This window comes from Phacochoerus africanus, chromosome 1, assembly GCF_016906955.1.
Source record: "Phacochoerus africanus isolate WHEZ1 chromosome 1, ROS_Pafr_v1, whole genome shotgun sequence".
Lineage (NCBI taxonomy): Eukaryota > Metazoa > Chordata > Mammalia > Artiodactyla > Suidae > Phacochoerus > Phacochoerus africanus.
Window position 1 is genome coordinate 76610363 of NC_062544.1, and position 23276 is coordinate 76633638.

A 23276-nucleotide genomic window follows, 5' to 3' on the forward strand; every position below is an offset into this window, starting at 1 on the left:
GAGTGGTCCATGAGGAGGCTACTCACCCTGTATCAGTGCTGATATGATGGCTGGAGAGAAAATGGGGGTAGAGTTCAGAGCAAATGTAGTAAAATGTTCACAACTGGGCAAGTCAGTCAAAGAACTCTGGGGGCTCGCTGTTCTAACAGTTTTCTGTAGCTTGAAACGTTCAAAATTTAAATAATTTGAAAGGGAAAAAAACCTCATTCTCTTCTACCAAAAACCTTCTCTATTTATCCAGTTCCAATCACTGTCTCATTGAATGTACTGCTCAGTTGCAAACAGGTTCTTAGGCTAAAAATTGTGGTTTAGGACCTCAGCCTGGGGAGCTGTTTACCTGCCACGAAATTATTTTAAATTATTAGCACCAATTTCAAATCTAATGAAATTGTACCATAAGTTACCTATGTTTCCAGATCAATTTTAAAGCAGATAGTGGAAACACAGAGAGAATTCTGTACTTGGCTGAAGGGTCAGTCAAGTCAAGGATAAGGCCAGCAGCTGAAGACTGTAGCCTAGTCCTGCCAATCACCTTGTGTGTGAGCTACTCAATCCCATAGCAATCTGGAACCTACCACCGCAATCCAAAAGCAGCTGCTAATAAAATCATCAGTAAGTAGGTGAGTGAAGTCCTAGTTACACCGCAGATAACAGGGTCATTCATTTGCTTTCTACGTTACAGGTTGAAATTAGATGATGCATGGAGATGGTATATTAGGAGAAAGATCTTAATCCTTTTTGAATCACTATAAAAAAAAATTACAGATCTGTTCAATTTTCACCTTTACATTTAAAAAGCTATCACTTATACAGTTCCTATTAAACTATACAACCAAATTAGCTACCAAACACTGGATGCAAAATTAAAAGGCATAATACGGAGTTAACTATTTTTAAATTCCATCTTGTTAAGCAAAGATGTGCCTAGAGAAACAAACATGTAACCATCAACTTTCCTGGGCAGGAGGTCAGACCACATTCTGGAACAAAAGTGATAGCATATCATATGTCCACTTAATTCACCCGTGGACACAACAGGGCCAGGAGACTTGGGCCCAAGGATGTGAGTGTGGCCAGCTGTTTGGTGAAGCAGGATGTATCAGGCTGAAAAGCCAACGGCCAGACAGCTTTGGCAAGTGTGGATGAGATTTGAATCAAGGAAGATCTGGATCTAAATATGGTCATCCCTTACGGTTCTAGGACCCTCCATGGATGTCAGAATCAGTGGATGCTCAAGTGTCTTTCTTACATAAAACAGTGTAGATCAGTCAGTCCTCTGCCTCCACAATGCAGGCCCACAGATACAGAGGGCTGACTATATTTCCTAAGTGTCTACTTTGTGCCCAGCCCTCTGCCAGGTGATTTGAGGTATTTCCCTATTGAAGTCTCACAGAATCTTTCACATCAGCACATGGTATTATGGATGCTCACAACAGATGCAGAAAGCAAGCACGCACAGAATTCCTACTCAGGAACCCTTGCCTCCAGGAACTTATTAACCCATATCATAAAGGCCAGATGACCATGACAAGGACAGGAGGGACACGCCTGGACCTATGCGTAGTGTCACTCTCAGCACATCGGTGGCTGAGAACACAGAGGGGGCCTGCCTATGTTCATGTCTCTGCTCCACCTCCTACAGCTTTGATCAGGCACATGTCACCTCACCCCTGTGCTGGGCTTTCCGCATTCGTCACGGTGGGTTAGTAGCAGCACCTGCCCCAGGCTGTGGGCTTCGTAGCGATTACATAACAGTCTTACAACAAAGCCTGGCACAGAAGGAGGCAGAACATAAAGCAGGGATACGCTGAGTAATTAACTTATGATAATAAAGAAACACTCCACTCAGATTCCTAAAACAGTGAGGAGCTTTAAACATTTGAAAAAATAGCAGGTGCTTTGTAATCCAGAACACGAGGCTGCACCTGGTTTCCCTCTTTTCTAGAAAGTTTTTTTCAGGAAGATTACATTCAACTTGACTAAACTAAATACGTATTTTCTAAATACACGTAAACAAGAAGATTAAAATTTCACCTATTTTAGCAGATGACAATCTAAGCACTTCCAAGAAAATCTATAAATGTCACAGGGCCATGAAAAGTCTAATCTCTGCCCTTGTCCTGTTTTACTTACCAGCCCTCATTCCCCACTGGAGTTCAAGTTACAATGAAATTGCAGTTTAACTCAAAACCTGTAATTGTTTTTTAAGCTAGCTGAAACTCTGAGTTGTTCAGCTTTCGGAGCTATGACACAAAAATAATGTTGCTATACAAGTGACCACTCACAACCAGGTAGCGTGGCCAGGCAGTCTAAGGTGCTGGATTAAGCAGCGACCACTCACCTCAGAGTAAGCTAGGGTGATGTGCTCATAGATGCCCTGGTGGTGGTGGATGGCGTCCTCCAGGTCCTGCAGCTCGGAGGGAAGGTCCACCTCGCCGCAGGCTTTGCACCATGAGTCCACATTGCTCATGTACTTGGGAGATTAAGAAAAAAAAAAAAAAAAAAGATTATGTCTATGAACAGCACTTGATGTTGAGAAGTAGCTATTTTTCAACAGGGCTTTGAAATAAGGGTGATTGAGAAAGCATCTGAGAATAGAACATGGCTCAGCCTCCATCCCAAATGGCATTAATGAGAACTCTAAAAACCAGAGTCCTGGACTCTGCCCTCAGCTCTGCTTCTGGCAGAACTGGGGCTGGGCCCAGGAACCTGCATTTGAAATGACAGCCTCCAGTGGCTGCAGTGGCCGAGGTCCCTCCTAGGAGCACCTGCACCCTGCATCAACTGTCCTGGGCATCCTGGTGAATTCCCCCATTCTACACCTGAATCCATGTTTCCAACAGCTCTGCGCTGCAAGCCAGGGAAGGCAGGGAAGCCTTGACACCTGACCCTCAGCCCAGCCTCACAGCAAGGGCGCCACCCCTGGAGCTGTGATCTAGCCCCCAGCCCCCTACCTTCCCCTTACACTGATATGGCAGTGGAAGTTTCCTGAAGTCATCTACCTATCATCCAAGAGCAGAGGTCCATTTTTCTACCTTTTCCAAAGCACATACAACACACAGAAATTACAAGAGACTGAGCAAAGGGGGCCTCAGCTGTGCCCACCGTGAGAAAGGGAGGCTGAGGGAGCCCACAGAATCACTGGGTGGGGGTGGGGGTATCTTCCCGCTTCACATGTAAACAGAAGAGTCTGGCCTGCAAGCTGCAGTCCCAGACCACTGATGCTGATCTCTCCTTAATTTCCTCCACTGCCACCCCCACATCCCAGGATTCATCAATAGCTAAGAAATCACTGCCAAATTTCCTAGGGAGATCCTATCAGCAGCAACCATCACCGTTAAGTGTCTGAGGCAAGCAGCAGAAGGGCCAATTAAAGACGCTAATTCAATTAAGCTAAACAGACAGCAACACATTTCCCGGGATTTAACCTCTTTTACTCTAGTTCCTTGTCATCTTTCAACTCATGAGGGAAGGCAGAGGGTGACTATTTAAAGCGAGGTGCCTGACTCTGCCAGACAAGAAATGGGCTACAATTGCCCTAAAATAATTATGAGAATAACATCCCAAGGACTTACGACATTTTTAGGAACTTAAAATAGACAAGTCCCTCAAGTAATAACTGCTTATAAAAAATCCCCTATTATTAATGTATTGGCTCAGAAAAAACACCTGTATGCAAATCTTAGGGCTTGATACCAATTCACATGGTATCACATGTCATCTGATAACATGTGGATTGTGATGGCTTTATTTTTTTTATTTTTATTTTTATTTTTTTGCTATTTCTTGGGCTGCTTCGGCGGCATGTGGAGGTTCCCAGGCTAGAGGTCTAATCGGAGCTGTAGCCGCTAGCCTACGCCAGAGCCACAGCAACTCGGGATCCGAGCCGCATCTGCAACCTACACCACAGCTCACGGCAACGCCGGATCGTTAACCCACTGAGCAAGGGCAGGGACCGAACCCGCAACCTCATGGTTCCTAGTCGGATTCGTTAACCACTTCGCCATGATGGGAACTCCTGTGATGGCTTTAAACATGACTGAACGTGATGCAGGCACGGGGGGGATGTCCTAACACCCTTCCCTGTGATGCCTTCCCAACATCACTGAGGCAATGGGCGTAGTAATAAAATGACCTTAACCTCTCCCCCTCCGCAGAGATACATGTCTGACTACTTAAGCATATTTCTAAGTATTTCTGGGGTGGAGTGGTCTATAAATGCCAATCAGGCCAAGTTGATGATTACAAGTATTCTTGATCTCTGTTTTACTCTATCTTCTTACATTATTGCACTTAATGATTATTATTACTGTAAACCTTTTTCAAATACCAAATTGACTGAGGTTAACCATCATCATTAATAAATCATCGGGTCAGGTCAGCAATTAACTGCTCCTACACACTGGCCAGTACAAAACGCCCAAAACAAAGCAGAGCAATATATTCTTAAGAAGTTAGAATGCTTCTGATGTAACAAGGTGAATACAAGTTTTAGTTAAATAATACTTTACAATAAGCAGAAGTGTCAGACTAATATATTATTTTATCAAAATGACTACCAAAATATGTTCAACCCCAATTTTGAAGCAATCAGTAAAGAGAAACATTCAAGCAGTTTTATGTATGCCTTACAACTTCTCAAAGTATCCTGAGGGATATTAATTGTGTTTCCCTGCAAAAATGAAGCCAGGTTCTAAAAACAAAAGGCAAGACGGCTTATAACATGGAAAGCTTGTGGAAAAAGGATTCTGCAAATGTAAATTCACTGGGTGAAAATATCCCAATAACAGAAATAACCTGGCCACGGTTTTACAGGGACCTTTGCACGGGCACAATTTTTGTCTTTTATTTGAGATAGAAACTCTAGATTCCAAAGGGCATGCGCCAGGCCCTAAATGCTCTCTGAAGGCTCAGCACCCAAAGGACCCGAATCCCATGCCACCAGAGCAGCAATCCCCACTCAGAGGGCCAAGGAAGAGGGCGTTAAACCAGCATTCCACAAAGAAAAAGCATCCTGGGGTCAAATTTGTTGTCCAAGTTCAACAGGTACCTATAAAATAGAACCTCCTAAAGACTTTTGATATGATATGTGCACTGTGAATACGGGAAGGTGGGGGAATGCTGGTATGTCTGTTCAAAAACCACTGTGACCAGTCTACTGCATCCCCCCAACACACACACATGCACACGCACACACGCACACACACACACCTCACCATCTTAACAAATACGGTTTGGGGAATATGTCCGGCACATAGCCTGATACTTCATGAAGGATGACAACAGAAAGTGGCTGCTGTGCTCTGACCAGAGCACCAGCTTCGTCTCTGATGCTTTAAATGCTCCAATGTAGACCTAGATATGTGAACACACAGCACGTGGCCCGCCTGGGGATAGAGGCAGGAAGGTGCAAGGGAATTCAATGCTTTTCTGTGAATTCAAATCAAGAGTGTACAGGAGTTCCCGTCATGACGCAGCGGAAACAAATCCGACTAGGAACCATGAGGTGGCAGGTTCAATCCCTGGCCTCAATCAGTGGGTTAAGGATCTGGTGTTGCCATGAGCTGTGGTGTAGGTCGCAGATGCGGCTCCAATCTAATGTTGCTGTGGCTCTGGCACAGGCCGGCAGCTGTAGCTCTGATTAGACCCCTAGCCTGGGAACATCCATATGCTGCAGGTGCGGCCCTAAAAGGACAAAAAGACCGAAAAAAAAAAAAATCGAGAGTGTGTATACACACATATATTCCTTTCCATTATACAAGCATCTTGTTTTTGTTTTACTGCAAACCAATAATTGCAAACCAATAACCTATGCTTTTAATAAAGTGAAGCGACATTAAAATGGGAACACAATTACATTGTATTATTTGCCTTAGAAACTCAAAAAGGAATATTAAAGCAGTATCCATATTATTTTTCTATAAATTTCAACACAGGCTTATGATAAAATTATCCAGATGATAACTATGACATAGTTACAATAAATGTTACTTCTAAAATCTTTTAGGGAAAGTGAAATTTTATAAGAAAATTAATGCAAGTGCTTTGTGAAACAGTGTGCTATTACGTTACAAAACAAAAGACTGTCATGTACAAGGATGAAAGTCCCAGACGGGGCAAATCGCTCCTGGAACAGAACATAAGGGCAATGCCACCATCAGCCCCATCTACCTCACTGGGCTGATATAAGGATGAAATGAGATTTTGTGTTAAAGAGCTCTGTAAACTTTAAAGAGCCATAAAAATACTGGTTGTTATTTTGTTCTTGGCTATTATCAGATTATAGGGGCCCTTACAGTCATGGATAAAATGAGGTGATCATATTTATGGCTCACGGTGAAGGTACACCTCAATTAGCATTCACAGAACTTCCTGCAGTCATGGAAATATCTATCCACATCGCCCAAGACAGTTCCATACCCTGTTGCTGAGCATCTGAAATGTGGACACCGTAACAAAGGATGTGAAATTTAATTTAATTATACTTTTTATTTCTCAAATTAAAAAAAAAATTTTTTCTTTTTAGGGATGTACCTGCGGCATATGGAAGTTTCTGGGCTAGGAGTCAAATCACAGCTGCAGCTACGATCTATATACCACAGCCACAGCAACACCGAACCTGAGCTGAATCTGTGACCTATGCTGTAGCCTGTGGCAATGCCGAATCCTTAATCCACTGAGCAAGGCCAGGGATCTAACCCACATCCTCACAGATACTATGTCAGGTTCTTAACCTGCTGAGTCACAACAGGAACTCCAATTTAATTCTATTTTTAAATTGTTTTATTAATAAATTTTATTTAACTTTGTGTAATTTCAATAACCACATGTGGTGACTGGCTACCATTTGGGACAGTGCAGCTCTAACAATTTTTCTTGTCTTTTGTCTTTTGTCTTTTGAGGGCCGCATCCACGGCATATGGAGGTTCTCAGGTTAGGGGACTAATCGGAGCTGTTGCTGCTGGCCTACGCCAGAGCCACAGCAACGCCAGATCCGAGCCGTGTCTGCAACCTACACCACAGTTCACGGTAATGCCACATCCTTAACCCACTGATCGAGGTCAGGGATCAAACCCGCAACCTCATGGTTCCTAGTCGGATTTGTTTCTGCTGAGCCATGACGGGAACTCCTAATAATTTTTTAAATAGCAAAAACTGGAGATTTTAAGGTGTAGTAAAAATCAAGTCACTTTAAATTCTCTGATTTATAAAAAGGTAATTCTAATGCAATTTACTGTGGAAGCTTCTTAATACAAAGGGATATAACACATGATCAAAAAAGCTGGAGGCTGAAGCCCTAAACACCGTCTGCCTGTAAAATCACTAACAGTGTGGTCATGTCTCCGGATCTGCAAAATGAAGTTCTGATCCCACACACGCCCCCACTGGAGGAGGGCGCAGGAGCATGAATGGCCAAGACATCTCTGGAAGGCATGGTCTATGCAATGTCATTCTCATCCAGTTTATAAGACCACAAGGGAATACAACACAAGAAACCCTCAGACACAGAGGAGTGGGCTGGGTGCCAGGCGTGCACACCTGCCAAGCCAGAGCTCCCATCCTTCCAGGCCGGCTGCTTCCTTTAGTAAGGCCATTAGACACAGGGCACAAAGTTGACACTTTGTCCCCCTAACCAGACTCTTCAAGAGAACTCTGGATGAGGTTCAAGGAGGTGGTATGATGGAAACCTATGCTATGATGTCCAAGGTCCAGTCTTTCCCTACTGAGTTTATGAAAACAGCTTAAGTTGTTTAAATTTTTTAAAAAGAGAGGACCCTCTGTTTGGGAAAAGCATCTTTGAAACTTGTTTGGAGACCAGCGATTTCAGAGGACTGCACTAACCATTGTCTCTAGACCGCTGCAGATCTTGGACGTGAGCTGCAGCAGCCTCCAGCTAACCTAGCTCATTTCAGACTGGCCCCACAACCTTCAACTGGCTCTTTCCAATCCTGTTACTATTCGTCCTGAAGTCAGGGGTTTTTGTAAACTGACAGACTCCTTCGTCTGTCTTATGTCTGAAGTCAAGGGGAGATTCTGTCACTAACCAAGGACCTCTGTTCATTCCTGAGCTTTTCTTCCCCTTGGAGGGCTTGTCCCTATACTTGTGTACAGAGGTATAGTTATTATACCACTCCTTAAGTTTTGTTAGTATTTTATGCTGTGTTTCACACTGCACCCTTAAAGCTCTGTCCACATGTCTTTATTTCAAGAATCTGAGCATAAGGCATGGCCAGCATTGTCAGTGAAATTTTAAGTGTTAATAAAATAGTATTACACCAAAAAGGGGGGGAGGGGACAAAGTTGACCTATTTGGAGATTCCTCTGCTGGACAAGTAAACTACTTACTAGGTGTGATCTTCTTTGCTGCATCTGAAACTCAGTGGAGGGGGAGATACACACTTGAACCTGAGGGAAGAGAGTGCTTTCCGAAGCTGTCCTCTCTGCATGCTTCAGCTGCTGCCTGGCACAGGTGGACTGCCTCAGTCAGAGTCCCTCTGAGATGTGAGCCTTCCCCAGAAGGCCAATCTGCCTCTAAGGCTATATTGGCGTCTCTGGCCCCTGATGTGTACGGGGACCACATGCGCCATTAGAGTTCACTCAGGATCCCAGGAAATTCTGTTCACAGATTCATCCAACTGAGTTTCCTTCAAATCCATAAATTACCACCATTCATTTTATCCAAATAAAACCCACCAGGCTCTTTCAACTTTGCTGCTGTTTAAATTTTTTGATAATAAAACATTAGTGGAAAACACCCCATGGCACTCACATTTCTACATTATTTTCAGGCAGTTCAGAGCAGCAATTAATCTTCTGGGTTCATTTGTAATTCTGAATCCTGACATTATGAGAGATTTTCCCTACGTGTTACTTTGTTTCAAACTGTCCACCACTCCCCTCAGCAGCTAGTGCTATTGCAAATTTTTTTTTTTTTTATTCCTTTTTAGGGCTGCACCTGTGGAATAAGGAAGTTCCCAGGCTAGGGGATGAATTGGAGCTGCAGTTGCCAGGCAAGCCACACACACAGCAACACTGGACCCAAGCCGCAACTGCGACCTATGCTGCAGCTCTGCATGCAGCAAGGCCGGATCCTTAACCTACTGAGCAAGGCCAGGGATCAAGCCCACATCCTCATGGATACTAGTGAGGTTCTTAATCTGCTGAGCTGCAACGGAAACTCCTCTTTATTTTTTTCCCCTATTGCAAATTTATTCACATCATCTTAACTTACCTCTCTGGGGGCCCCCTGCCAACTGACACACCTTCAAGCCCTGGGGGCTGCTGTACCCATACTATGCTACCACTCCAAACCGCACCTGAGCAGCCAGGGCCGTATGGCTCATCTCCCACCCATGGTAATATCCAGGGAGCAACACATCACCTGGACAATGACAGGGACCAGAGGCAGCCACAGAGAAGTGTGGCTGTGCTGAAGAGGTGCTCTGCTACTTTAAAACAAACTGGTTTTGTGGGGGGGCTCTTGTTTCTCCTTTATCATAAAACTAGTTAAATTCATTAGATTAGTAAGCAGAAAAATCTTACCACTAAAACTTAAATCCCCACTCACAGCTTTCACATGGGGCTATTAAGATTTTTTCCTCTTTCTATCCCACTCTGTTTCCTCTCTTGCTTCATACTTTAAAGGTTTCTGGAGCTGAGATCACTACTGATTAGCATCTCATGCAACATTCCAGCTGCCTTGCTAAGATCCTGCCCTCCCTCGCTGCCTCAGAGGAGACTGTTTCTAGATTAAAAGGATACTATTTCTGTTTTAGAAGCATCAGTGCAAATCCCTATGAATGTAAGTTTTTTTTCCCAAAAAAATTATCCCTGAGGAAGCTCTACCAGTATTTTTCCTGTAACTTAAGGCAACCATGTGTCTCCTTCCCACATGCCTTCCTAGTGGCTAAACGTTCCTGAGCGTTCTTCCTCCACATCTTGACAAGGTGTTTTACTGCCTGGCCTCCACCACTAGCTTCTGAGACATAAGCAGTTCACTTTCCTTTGCTGCGTTCATTCGGGCAGGTTAACCTGTCTGGGAGTGTGAGGAGTGTTATCTCTGAGATAAGGTATCATGACCAGACCATCAGCAAATGAAGCCAATGTGAGGTCCAAATGCATACAAGTAATCTAACAACTGTGAGAGACCTTGTAGACCACTGACCCAAAAACCATTTTTTCAGCCCAGCCCTTGCTGGCAGAGCCTGCTCACTGCTGGGGAGGTGGAAATCCTAGCCCTGCCCTTTCCCACCTTCCTGCCTGTGCATCCCACTCCTGGCAAAGGGGACCGGGGGGAAGCCTGCTGGGCTGGAGGGACCTTCTGCAAATCATGTTGCCCTGAGAAAGTGACAGGAGAAGATGCTGAGGGCCTTGGCGCTAGGGCTGCAGCATCCACCTGTGACCCAACCACAGGGAAAGGCCAAGCCAGGCCAGGAGCCCCACAGCCCTGACAGCTCCATGCGGCTGGAACCCCCTATACTTTGCAACTTTCTGTTCTGTGAGAAGAGCCAACCCCCACTGTCAAAACCCGACAGTCTGGCACTCCATTACTCACCTCCAAAGTGTCCTGACTGGAATTCTCAAGTGATGACCATGAGGGAGAAGAGAAGTGGGAGTAGAAGAGCATTTATGGCACCTACTATATAGAAAGCACTGTGCCAGGCACCCAAAATGATTACCTCCTTAACACCATCAAACAGCCCCTTGGGTAGATCCCTTCATTTCCACTTCGCGAATGAGGAAAGTAAGGAACAGAGAGGTGGGGTAAGTTCTAAGGTTGCACAGCAGGTGGGGAGCTGGGTTTAAGCCCTGGGGACCTGCCCCAGGCTGGGAGGGGCTGGAGGAGGAGGGGTCAGGGTTGGGACCGGAGCAGGCACTGACCTTCTCAGCCTTCTGGTGGAAGACAGAGGACATGTCCAGCAAGGTGCTGCGCTCGTCCAGGGCCGCGGCGAACGCCTTCCACTCCTGCTCCAGCTGGTTGGCGATCTGCTTGATCTGCTGGGAGGCGTAGTGGCCCGACTCCACCAGGCGGTTGGCCACCGACATGATGCGGTTGATGTTCACGTACACATTCTGCGAAAGGAAGGAGAGAGGGCTGGTCGGGCGAAGGCGCACAAGGGGTATCTTTCCAAGAACGTGGGGGGGGGGGGGGGCGCTTTCAGAAACAGCCTTGGAACTTAAAAGTTACATTTTAACAGCAGAATCACCTGGCGGGTCCCGGGACACCTGTTTTGCTGTTTGGATTTCCGTAAACTCCAAGTAGTAGTTTCAGTTTCTATTTTTAAATGCAAACCTACAACTCAACCAGCTGAGAGAGAGGCAGGCACAGAGCAGTGGCACACAGATGCGAGTGCGCACGAAGGTCTGTGACTCACGTCTTGGCCTCAGATCCTGAAAAGGGCCCAGATGGTAAGCAGTCACCCAGAACTTTGGGCAGCCACCACTGCAGTTTGTAACTGGAACCCAGAGACCACAAACTATGTACTTAGCAACCAAAGGCTATTTTGTATGAAAACAATCTCTTCTTTCTATATAAGCCCAAGTCATCTTGCTGATGCCAACAAAAAACCTTCTGTAAATGGATCCACATTCACCAAGGAATGTGAACTGGGCTATGAAGAAAACAATGCTGCGTTCAAACTTTAAATTAAGCTTTTCCACTCTGTTGACATCACTGTCTTCAAATCCATTAGTTTATTGCAAAAATAAGGGTGCAAAAGCATTTTTCTTGCAAGAGAAGTTCTTCTTTAAAGTTCCTATTATAGCAAACGCATACCTTCAACAAATCGCAGGTTGTTGTCCCTCAGGTATTATCACTATTATTATTATTATTACTACGCACATCACAGCACTGCACCTGGTAATGGGTCTCCCCAGATCACAGACTCATCTTTGCTTCCTCCCACTCTTGCCCCTAAATCATATCTAACTTCCCAACCTGCCCCAAGGCCTCTACATTTTTCCTCCCTCTCCTCCCCTGTGGTCCTCTGGGCCAACCTCCCACTCAGAGTCCTGCCTAAACCTCGTCACTGTCACCTGGTCTGCAGCCCACTCAAGAAAGTGTCCTAAAGAACGCGCTAGTCCAGTCTTTCTCTGTAGCTTCATTTCTTTTCCTCCATTTCTGACCCAAATCCAAACTAGATGGAGTCACCTTTATCTGGGATTAGAGAGCCATAGACTCTAGCCTCGGAGGTACTTTTCTGGGCTTCAGGCTGGAATCAGCTAACAGATGACCAGATGTCTATGTAGCAAGGACAGAGGGTACTTTATGAGAATGTGACAGTCAGTCAAAGCCACAATCAGTGAGGAACTGGCCCAAACGCCATCAGTGCTCTAACTGGCATCCTTTAAGTCCACAGCTAGGTCTCCCTTCTCATTTGCAATCTCTCTCTAGTGACAGGTGACCAGATTCGCTAAGTTTTGCCTCCTCTGCATCTAAAGAGGAAAATCAACCCAAAAGCTCTGCAGGAAGAGCACAGGCAGATGATCTCTGTAAGGACCTGGAGGAGAGCTGTCCACTTGGACAGCTCCATCGTGGGGCCGGCAGAGCGGGCTCCTTCCTACCCAGATTTGGTCACAGGGGCCTGCCTTAGTCTCCTCCCCTCAAGCAGACTACACGCTACACGTAGAGTTCTGCTCTATGCACCATGCCCTGTCCACACCTCTACCACTTACAGCAGGAGGGAGGATGTGGTGGCACAGAGCCTAAGTGAACAGTGTGTCACAAACACAGCAACATGCCATCCCCCACATCAGAAGTACCTCCACCTACATTCTTGCCATCATGGCCTTTACAAGTACCTGTGAGGGAAATCTTCTCAGTACTCTGTAATAACCTACATGGAGAAAGAATCTGAAAAAGAATGAATATATGTACAATATATGACTGATTTACTTGGCTGTACACCTGAAACTAACACAACATTGTATGTCAACTATACTCCAATTAATTTTTTTTTTTTTGGTCTTTTGTCTTTTTTGTTGTTGTTGTTGTTGTTGCTATTTCTTGGGCCGCTCCCGCGGCATATGGAGGTTCCCAGGCTAGGGGTCGAATCGGAGCTGTAGCCACCGGCCTACACCAGAGCCACAGCAACACGGGATCCGAGCCGCGTCTGCAACCTACACCACAGCTCACGGCAACGCAGGATCGTTAACCCACTGAGCAAGGGCAGGGACCGAACCCGCAACCTCATGGTTCCTAGTCGGATTCGTTAACCACTGCGCCACGATGGGAACTCCCCCAATTAAATTTTTAAAAATAAAGAATGAAAATAAATACCTGTGATAGGAGAATGGGCACAACTGCTCATGTTCCTTAATGTGCTTTCTTTAAGACTATCAACTTGCTTACCGACATCTAGTCTTTTCATTTTTTTTGTCAAAAGAAATGTTTAAAGCACTGTAGGTAGTACAGGAAAGGGCTGAAGGCTAACAGGCCCCGGTTCTGGATAAGTAAATGTCCTAGACAGACACTAAGGACTCGTGAAGGTATGGAGAACAAGGGGTGGGCAGGCCTGGAAAACTCTCCCAACAGCTGTCGCCCCTCAGTGTCCAAAGCACCATAACCCTTTTTAATTAAAATTTTTACTTAAAGAAACAAAAGCAATGTATTATAGAAAATGAGAAAATATACTTAAACCTAAAAAACAAAAGTTTCACCCATACTTTAAGAGTTTTCTACTTACTACACACCCTGAAAATACAAACACTATTTTTTTCTTTTCTTTTTAGCATATGGAGGTTCCCAGGCTAGGGGTCAAATCAGAGCTGCAGCTGCCAGCCTATACCACAGCCACAGGCACACCAGATCTGAGCCACCTCTGTGACCTATACCACAGCTCAGGGCAATGCCAAATCCTTAACCCAATGAGCGAGGCCAGGCGTTGAACCCACATCCTCATAGATGCTAGTCAGGTTCGTTTCCACTGAGCCACAAAGTGAACTCCCTTTTATTTAAAAAAAAAACAAAAACAAAAACAAAAAAACAAAAACTAACAGTAGTTTTAATGACACTGATAACATCACTGATAATAACTACCATTTATCAAGTACTTACTATGCGTGTGCAGCTCTCTGCTTAGTGTTTTACATTACATGGAACACCATGTTAAGGTAGAGCTTATCCCCACTTTAGTGGCTCAAAGAGATTCAAAAGACTGCCCAAGATCAGAATTAAAAACCTCTACATTCATAACCCACACTCCTTTAGCCACATATGCTGCCTCTTCTGCTGATTCCAAATGTGTTACTAATAAGGTGGGGGGTGGGGGCTTTCTGTCCATTTCCAGTTTTTCCAAAATACATTTTAGTATTTCTAGTTTTTAAAGCATGTGATAGAGTGGACTGAATGTGCTCTTTGCCATTAGCTGAAGTTTCAGAATATTCTGAAAAACTGCTAGGAATGTTTTAGGAAGAAATTCTTCTAAGACACTTCCTCCAAAGGCTCACATTACAGTGCTCTTCATCTAGGCTCTGGTTCAATCATTTCAACCAAAAATTCTCTTATCTTCAACTCAAGAACATATATCAAACTTTTTGGATGGTGTCTATTACAAAAAACGTTACTGCTAAATCTTATCTTGGAAGCTGCCTCAAGCAGAGCACTTTGTGGACTACACTTTAATTAAATGGCACCTTACTGAACCAGTTTAAACAAAGACTGCGTTTTCTACTGTTTCAGTACTCTTTAACAATGTTACAGGCTAAGAGAGCTCGTTCTTATAAGTCTGGCTCAAAGTCCACACCAAAAACTCTGAAGTGAAAATTTCTAGAAGCTTAACTGTCAACAGAAATAACCGTAGTATGTTCTACAGAACAACATACAGTTTCATTTTAGTTATATTAACTCCAAAAATGTAATAAAAATGCTACTTCAAATTCATCATTGGGTTGTTGTTTTGTTTTGTTCGCACTGTGGTCTTATAGCAACCCCTATCGAATCACAACAGGCCAAGGGGGTCAATGAGAGACAAAGAATCCCAGGCAAGGCTGATGTCTGGACCCCACTCTCTAGTACAACTTAAGAGGAATGCTCATGTTTTAGGAGACCTGGAGGGTGCCCTTGAGAAGAGCAGCAGACTGGCTACTTTCCTCGCCATGAAGGGCAGTCAGCAAATGGACAGTGGGGTTAGTTCAGGAAACTCACTTGGCCTCTGGAGTTTTCTGGAGCCCCAACAGGCTCCCAGGAGCTATGGCACAGAAGCCAGGGTTAAAACGTGCATGTCTAACTGGCCAAATAATTGGTTCAAGTTTCACCAGTTTGTTTATTTTTGCTTTGTCTGCTTACAACTTAAAACAAGCTCCGTACACACGCTAACCCAGAGACCTTCCCACACTACCATCAAATCCTCAGAAGGCCCTGCATAGCCTCCTGGCAGGGAGCCAGGGTGTGGCCCGTGTAAACACATCCCATTCATTAGGATACTATCACAGACAAGGCACCTCTGTTCTGATGGCCTCTTACCATGCAGTTCATGGCAAAGTGGTTGTGCTGTGTCTGAAGCTCCATTGCATGAGGATGGCTGGTCCCAATCTCAGTATAGCTGTTCAGAAACAGGCCCTTGTTGTGTGTGATCCAGTCAAACATCTATCAGAATGAAAAAAAGACAATCTGCAGTCACTCGGGAAAAAGAAATGACAGACACAGCCCAGGAAGGGGACCAGATCAAGAAAGGGCAGTGTCCTTCCCCCAACAACCTCTCAGGTGCTGGGGCCCAGAAGATTCTCGACTTCTAAGAAGTCAGCAGTTCTGAAATTACAGGATCTACAAGAAAAGCTCATCTGATGTGTTCCTTTGTCAGATGACGAATTAAGGAGTAGATACATAAAGAGTCCCCCAGGCTAATTAAAACCCTAAGTGTCTGACACTCAACCCAGCTTTTCTGCTATACTCAACTATATAATTAGCCACACTACTCTTCAAGTAAAGATCTGTTAGGTGAAATCAGAAACTTGCAGGGCTCTGGATGGGCTATGCCTTGCCTACGGATTACTGATAGCAATTCCAATGACCAAAAGATTATGCTCTTTACTGCAAGATGTGTATATATATCTATACATACACACACACACATATATACACATATAAAAACATCTGTGCAAATGCAAACAATAAAATTTACCTCTTTTAAGAGTCAATACAGATGCTACTTACAAAAGAATGTTAATTACATTGTTCCTAGGAAAACATTTAAGGAAAAAAGAAAATGATTATCAATTAGTACTACTATCATGACGTGAACCAGAAGTCCAGGACCGTCACCTGTTTGTCTAGTAACTGAAGGGAAGATTTTCTAGTGTCTTTGACAAGGCAATGCAGCTGAACCTTGAACAACAAGGGTTTGAATTGCATGGGTCCACTTACATGGAAGTATTTTTCAATAAATGAGGTACCTATATTTTCATTTGACATATTTTTATATTAACTAAGTGTAGGGGAAAGTTGTGTTCAACTAGAGATCATAATATGTGGAATTAAAGGACTAGGGTTGGAGTCCTGATTCTGTCCACACTGTTTCAGCTCCCTGTTCTCAAGCGAATCACTTATCAATTACTTTTTTTTTTTTGAGACAAAGATAATAGTGGATTCTCAACAGCTCCAACTCCCATGTGGTTCAAGGTCAGCTGTGCTTTAAACATAAATACACTGACAGAGAGGTGAAAAGCTCACCAAATAATAGTACTGGACTGTCACCTTTCAAAAAGATTTTGAAAATTTCAAAACTCAAAAAATTTTAATGTGGTTTTTTAACTTTACAAAATATTTTCCTGTCCATGAAAAAAAATCCAGTGAGCTCAAATTAAGAGGGATCAATTCCCCCGGATTCATGGCTTGCAACACATTTCTCTAAATAAGCGTCCTGTTTTCACATTACTAAGACTGAGTTAAGCCAGTGACTGACAAGAGTTCCCTTTGGCCAGCAGGTTTGAATGGAGCGCAGTAAGAAAACATGAAACTATAGGTAATTTCTGCCTATGTTTCCCAGAAGTTTCTATTTTTAATGCATTATCCACATTTTACTTTAAAAACATACTCCATAATAGATCTAAATGGAGTTTTCTCACTAGCTCTTGTGAGCAGAAGAGCAATTACTAGAAAGGTACATGGATAATTATCACTATTGATAATATACAACATTATATAACTTTTAACTGACAGCACCATTCTCATCTATCTCACAGGCATTCTAAACCACACTATCGGTAATTAATAACCCTAAGTTTCTAGAAGAAACTGTATGGCACAATGAGTAAAACTGGAAAGCAGGGGAGGGAAGGAGGTCCATGACCCGACCCTGTGGGTCTCTAATAGATGCCCCGAGAGTAGCTCACTCTCCCCAGCCCTTCTGCTCTGCCCTTTCTCCTGACCAGTGTCTGGGTGGCCCAGTGGTCCAGGAAACTGCCCTCTATGTCTCCTCTTAGCAACCCTCCCCCATTGTCTACCTTCTCAGCATCCTGTTCAAACAGCCTCAGCTGAAAACACTGGTCCAGCTTCAGTTTCCTCACGTGCCACATCTGATGCAGATGCTGCCGCGTCGAGTGCAGCCTGTCCAGCATGGCGGACACCTTGGGTAGGAGGCTCTGCAGGTCTGCATTGCCAGACCCCGAGTTCTTCTTAGGAAAGCTGTCGCTGCTCTGAATCCTCTGCAGCAGCTTCTGTCCCTCCAAATCCAAGTCCTCTATGGGGGCCTTGATCACCTTCTTTTTCAGCTGGGAATGCTCCTCGATCATATTCCGAGCCCCCTCCAAATCCTGAGGGAGCTCCTTCTTAGCGAGCATGTCCTGAAGTTCCTCCAGCCGGGAGAGCATGTGGGTTGCATTGCTAATGTAGTCTTCGAAAGCAACTCGGATTTCAATCCATTCTTCATGGTTGTACTCGAGGCAGCCATCAAACTCGGGCGTGAGCTGAGAAGGATCAACTACTTTGGTAAGGCCTTCTAAAGAGACCATATTTGTCTTAAGGGGAAAAAAAAAATCATGTATGAGAAGATGAACCAATTTTATGACAGTCTTATCATAATGCAGTTTGCAATGCTTAAGCAATGATTTTCCAACTTAAAGCCAAGTAGTCCATTTATAGAAAACATAACATACCTTGTTCTGGCCCCATAAAAACACATGTAAATGAAAGAAGTATTAGTACAGTCAGTGAAAGAGAAAGCCATTAAAGCAAGACATATAGGTTAGTTGGAATACCTACAATTAGAAAACTGTATGTATGGCATGTGCATGAGAACTAAAGAAATTAGATTTCTTTCCAAGAGTGTGGAAATTAATCCACTATCTTAGGCACATCATGACTGACTTTCTTAAAATGTAGAAACATGAATGACTTTCTTAAAATGTAGAAACTACACACAGGTTATTAGCAAGAAAGCTGACAGAAGAGAGGGAATGTTTCACTCATTGCAAGAGTCTGCAGCGATTCTGGGCACCATCTAATACACTCCAGTCTAACAGTGACAACGTTAGGCCACCTTAGGTCAGTTACAACCTAAGCAAGAAACCTTCATTCCACCCTATCAGAAGGGCACCCAAGGTTAATATCAGTATCATTCCTAAGGAAAACATAAGGGGTAGGGAGGTTAAGTAAGAAGACAAAGGAAAAGGAAAAAGATGTGTGGCCTAGAACCGAAAGATAAAACTGAGAAAAGCTGGTTTGGAGTTCCCGTCGTGGCTCAGTGGTTAACAAATCTGACTAGTATTCATGAAGATGAAGGTTTGATCCCTGGCCTCACTCAGTGGGTTAAGGATCCAGTGTTGCCGTGGCTGTGGTGCAGGATGCAGAGGCGGCTTGGATCTGGTGTTGCTGTGGCTGTGGTGTAGGCCAGCAGCTGCAGCTGCAATTCAACCCCTAGCCTGGGAACATCCATATGCCGCAGATGCGGCCCCAAAAAGCAAAAAAAAAAAAAAAAGAAAGAAAAAGAAAGGCTGGTTTAGCCCACCTGTCACCTCCAGCCTTAGAGAAACCTGGAACTGCATCTCTGCTCACTGGCCTAAGAAATGGCAAAAGGTAGCAGAGCTAGAAAGAGGGGCAGCTCCTAGTCTAGCACTTTTGCCTAAGGGCGACTGCGGGTCCATTCCTATCTCATGTGCCCAGACTTTACTAATGTCCTGGAGGCAATCACATCACAATAATGTACAGACAAGCTGAGTAGAAAAACCAGCATAAGTAACTTTAAAGGCTCAGAAGGAGGGAGCACAGCTAGATGAGCAAACACCCACACAGATTATATCACCAAACTGTTATTTCTGCTTAAAATGCACATCATTAAATACAACACACTTCACATTCTGCATCAAGAAAATAAAACCCAATAAAATGTCCTCTGAAATTACTTCTTACTGGGTGAAGGTAAAGGCTTGGTGGTTTCACCTTTCACCTAAACTTCTTGAGAGCAGTTTCAAATTCAAACTAAATTCAGATTTCAGGTTGAAAATCAGTATCAAAGAAGAAAATTTTAAAATGCAAGTAATGTACCCAGGAAAAGACTTTGAAAGGTGTAACATGCAACATGAAGCTTAAGAATTAATATTGTGTGACATGTTTAATACTACTGCTGTTATCTACCTTAAAATATGTGAAGACATTCAATGAAACCTAACGTTTGGGCAAAGTGGCTAGAAGTAACCTATTCATCTAAAAAACCATTATGACTTACTATTAGAAAATACTTAAATTTTATTACAGCATACGGCATGAAGTTTCCAGTCAGAATACTTTCTTCCCATAATCACCTTATGAAACTAATTGCATCAAAGCCTAGTCAGAACCCCGGCAGCTTTAAGGAAAGGAGGTTCTAGTGGGAAGCGGAGCAAGTCAGCGGGCTGAGGTTTATTTCTACACTGAGAGACAGCGACCTGTGTGCTAAGTGAATCCGGGGCTCTGTATAGGTTTTAAAGGAATCTCTTCCTCCTCATACATGAGAGCTGATGTGCGAGCTACACGGCAGACCATTCTTTCCAGTATCACGGATGGGATGAAAAGTCAGTTTCTTCCCCACACTTTCCTCAGGAAATCTGAAGTTGGGCATTTCCCCTCTTTTCAAGACAGAGGTAATGACAATGACTCTGAAGCCACAGAAGGCCACTTGCACTAAACAGGAAAGCTACTGTATCCCGTGAAGTAAAAGGAAACAGGCATCTCTTGCTGAGACACATGCCTCACACCCGAGCAGCACCCACCACCCAGAGACACAAGGAATCTAAACCCTGGAATCTAAACCCACCCCCGGCCAAGACACCAACCAGGGTAAGGCGATAAACAAATCCGACTTTGTTATTTTACTCAATAACAAACTTGACAGGTCCTGTGTATGTAAGATATGCGGTTCCTATTGAAATCTATTACTAGCCTAAAATGATGATGAAAATGCTTTTAATAAGCCACACCTACTGGTTTAGTTGGTCTGGCTACACAGGGAAGTTACCTCAAATTCAAATTTAGAACTGCCAAAATTAGTCCTCTGTTTCTGCCAAAAGTTGTCTGGCTTGATTATCAGTGCAACGTGAATGCAGCAGGGGAAGGACTCCTGTAAGATCTTCAGCAGGGGCTTGATGGAGTCCCACTTGGACCCACGCATGTCCACAATCACCGTGAATCCTCTCTTGCAGACTTCTTCACTAGAGAAAAAGAATAACCAGGTTGAAACCACACAATCCCTGCCACTCTCTCTGGTCGGAGTCCTGCTGGGCAAGGCTGACTTGGCCTCTGTCATCCAGCTGCCCGTGGGACACCGCCTGGCTGGTCCCCACCAGGGAGCTGGAGATGTGTTACCAAGAGAGCTGAGAGATCACCGCAAAAGGGGCTTTCTCACCCTCCTGGTACTGCAACAGAGTAGACTGACTGTATATGCTCAAGGATCACTTCAAAAACCTTTAAAGTTTCTACTTTGTGTCTATGGTTTTATGTCTCGTCTTCTCCTTAGGAGAAAAGCAATGACCCTCCTGCCCATTTCTCTGGTCTTCTGTGTGTTCACTGATCACATACATTGTCCAGTAACTAGGAGGGCAAGGTTGTTGGCAAGGACTAAACAGGGACAGATACCCCCACCATCACATGCAGGGGCGGGGGACGGGGGGGGGGGGGGGCAGGCAGTCACAGACCTGTGAACAGCAGTCTCCTAGGACTCCAGGGACACGGGAGCTGAAACCATCATCAGTGTGCTGGTGATAGTGGGGGCTTTTTGAATGTCCCCATTTATTCCCCTCAATTGTCCCAGGCCCCAGAGGTTTTCCAGTGTGGCCTACCAGTCCTTGGGGATCCTTGGCAACCTCTGGTGGGGTCTATGGGGTAAATCTAATTTTATAGTAATACTGAGACATATCTATCTTTTTCAGTCAGCTGCAGTGATGGCGTCTAGGCAATGTGGACACTCCTGGCCCCTCGCACACATTAATGCGTTGCTAGAAGACACTGTTTTCTTCCCCTCCACATTCTAGCTATAAAAACCAACAAAAGAGCCAGTTTCTTTTAACAATGACCTTGATAAAGAAATAAAAATTATTAACTTTATTAAATCTTGGGAAATATTAAAGCACCTCTGCAATTTAAAAAAAAAAAAAAGTGTCAAAATGTTCATAAACATAGGTTTAAAATCCAGGAGTTCCCATTGTGGCTCAGTGGTTAACGAATCTGACTAGGAACCATGAGGTTGCAGGTTCAATCCCTGGCCTTGCTCAGTGGGTTAAGGATCCGGCATTGCCATGAGCTGTGGTATAGGTTGCAGACACGGCTTGGATCCAGCGTTGCTGTGGTGCAGGCAGGCGGCTACAGCTCTGATTAGACCCCTAACCTGGAAACCTCCATATGCTGCAGGAGCAGCCCTAGACAAGGCAAAAAGACAAAAAAACCAACCAACCAACCAAACAAACAAAAAGTCTAGAAACAATAAATGCTGGAGAGGACATGGAGAAAAGGGAACCCTCCTACACTGTTGGTGGGAATGTAAACTGGCAGAGCCCTCTGTGGAGAACAGTGTGGAAGTTCCTTTAAAAACTGAAGATAGAATTACCATATAATCCAGCAATCCCACTCCTGGGCATATATCCAGGGGGAAAAAAAAAATGAAAACTCAAATTTGAAAAGATACATGCACCCCAATGTTCCCAAGAACTGGAAACAATCCAAGTGCCCACCAAGAGACAATTAATTTAAGAAGATATGATATGCACACACAATGGAACATTATTCAGCTATAAAATGGAAGAAATATTGCCATTTGCAGGAACATGGATGGACCTAGAGATTATCACACTAAGTGAAATAAGTCAGGCAGAGAAAGACAAATATCATACAATATTACTTAAGTGTGAAATTTAAAAGATAATACAAATGAATTTATATAAAAAACAGAAACAGACTCACAGACATAGAAAAAAAAAGTCATGGTTACTAAAGTGGAAAGGGAGAGGGAAGGGATAAATTGGGAGCATGGAATTAACACATACAAACTGCTTTACGTAAAAGAGATAAGCACAAAGATTTACTGTATAGCACAGAGAAATACATTCAGTATCTTTTAATAACCAATAATGGAAAATAATCTGAAAAATATATACATAACTGAATCCTTCTGCTGTATACCTGAAACTAACACAATATTATAAATCAAAATTTTTCTACTTAAAAAAATCTTTTGGCACAAGAGAAACTAATCTGACTAGGAATCATGAGGTTGCAGGTTCGATCCCTGGCCTCGATCAGTGGGTTAAGGATCTGGCATTGCCGTGAGCTATGGTGTAGGTCGCAGACGTGGCTCAGATAATGCAATGCTGTGGCTGTGGTGTAGGCCAGCAACTGTAGTTTTGATTTGACCCTTAGCCTGGGGACCTCCATATGTCGTGGGTGTGGCCCTAAAAAGAAAAAAGAAAAAAAAGTTAAATAAAGTTGGCCCATTTTAGACAGAAAAAAAAAATTCATAGTCTCAATTAAATTTAAGACAAAATTAAAACCAATTTCATGCTCTTCTGCATGAGTTTACTCCTCTTCCCTCTCCTTTTCTCCCACTTTCCTGCCCTCCCCATCTCCACACATGCACACTCACACCCTGATTCATATCATCAGACTGACACTCCAAGTTCCTGTAACAACTACATCAGTATAAGAGGCATTTCACAAAAATATTCTCCCAAAAGTCTATGGGGATAGAACCTGAGTACATGACGGTCACAGCTAGGAACATGATGCTGAAAGCCCTAGGAGAAAACAGACCGAACAGCAGCCTGGCTTATCACTCCAAAGGGAAAAGGAATGATTGAACTTCTGTTAACTACTC

General features: G+C 43.9%; 1 protein-coding gene across 8 annotated transcripts in view; it reads right to left on the reverse strand.

Moving 5' to 3' along the window:
- Positions 1-23276, reverse strand: part of TRIO (trio Rho guanine nucleotide exchange factor) — a 229759-nt gene that overhangs the window by 192645 nt on the left and 13838 nt on the right. For 6 of the 8 annotated variants that reach the window (XM_047768042.1, XM_047768034.1, XM_047768051.1 and 3 more), the window contains exons 3-7: positions 20430-20622; positions 17443-17955; positions 15464-15586; positions 10882-11073; positions 2342-2473 (exon numbers count right to left, since the gene is read on the reverse strand). In XM_047768042.1, coding sequence (XP_047623998.1) covers positions 2342-2473; positions 10882-11073; positions 15464-15586; positions 17443-17955; positions 20430-20622 — 1153 coding nt within the window. Of the gene's footprint in view, positions 1-2341; positions 2474-10881; positions 11074-11188; positions 11270-15463; positions 15587-17442; positions 17956-20429; positions 20623-23276 lie in introns of those variants that run through there. The other 2 variants (XM_047768069.1, XM_047768059.1) reach the window with 2 other exon arrangements.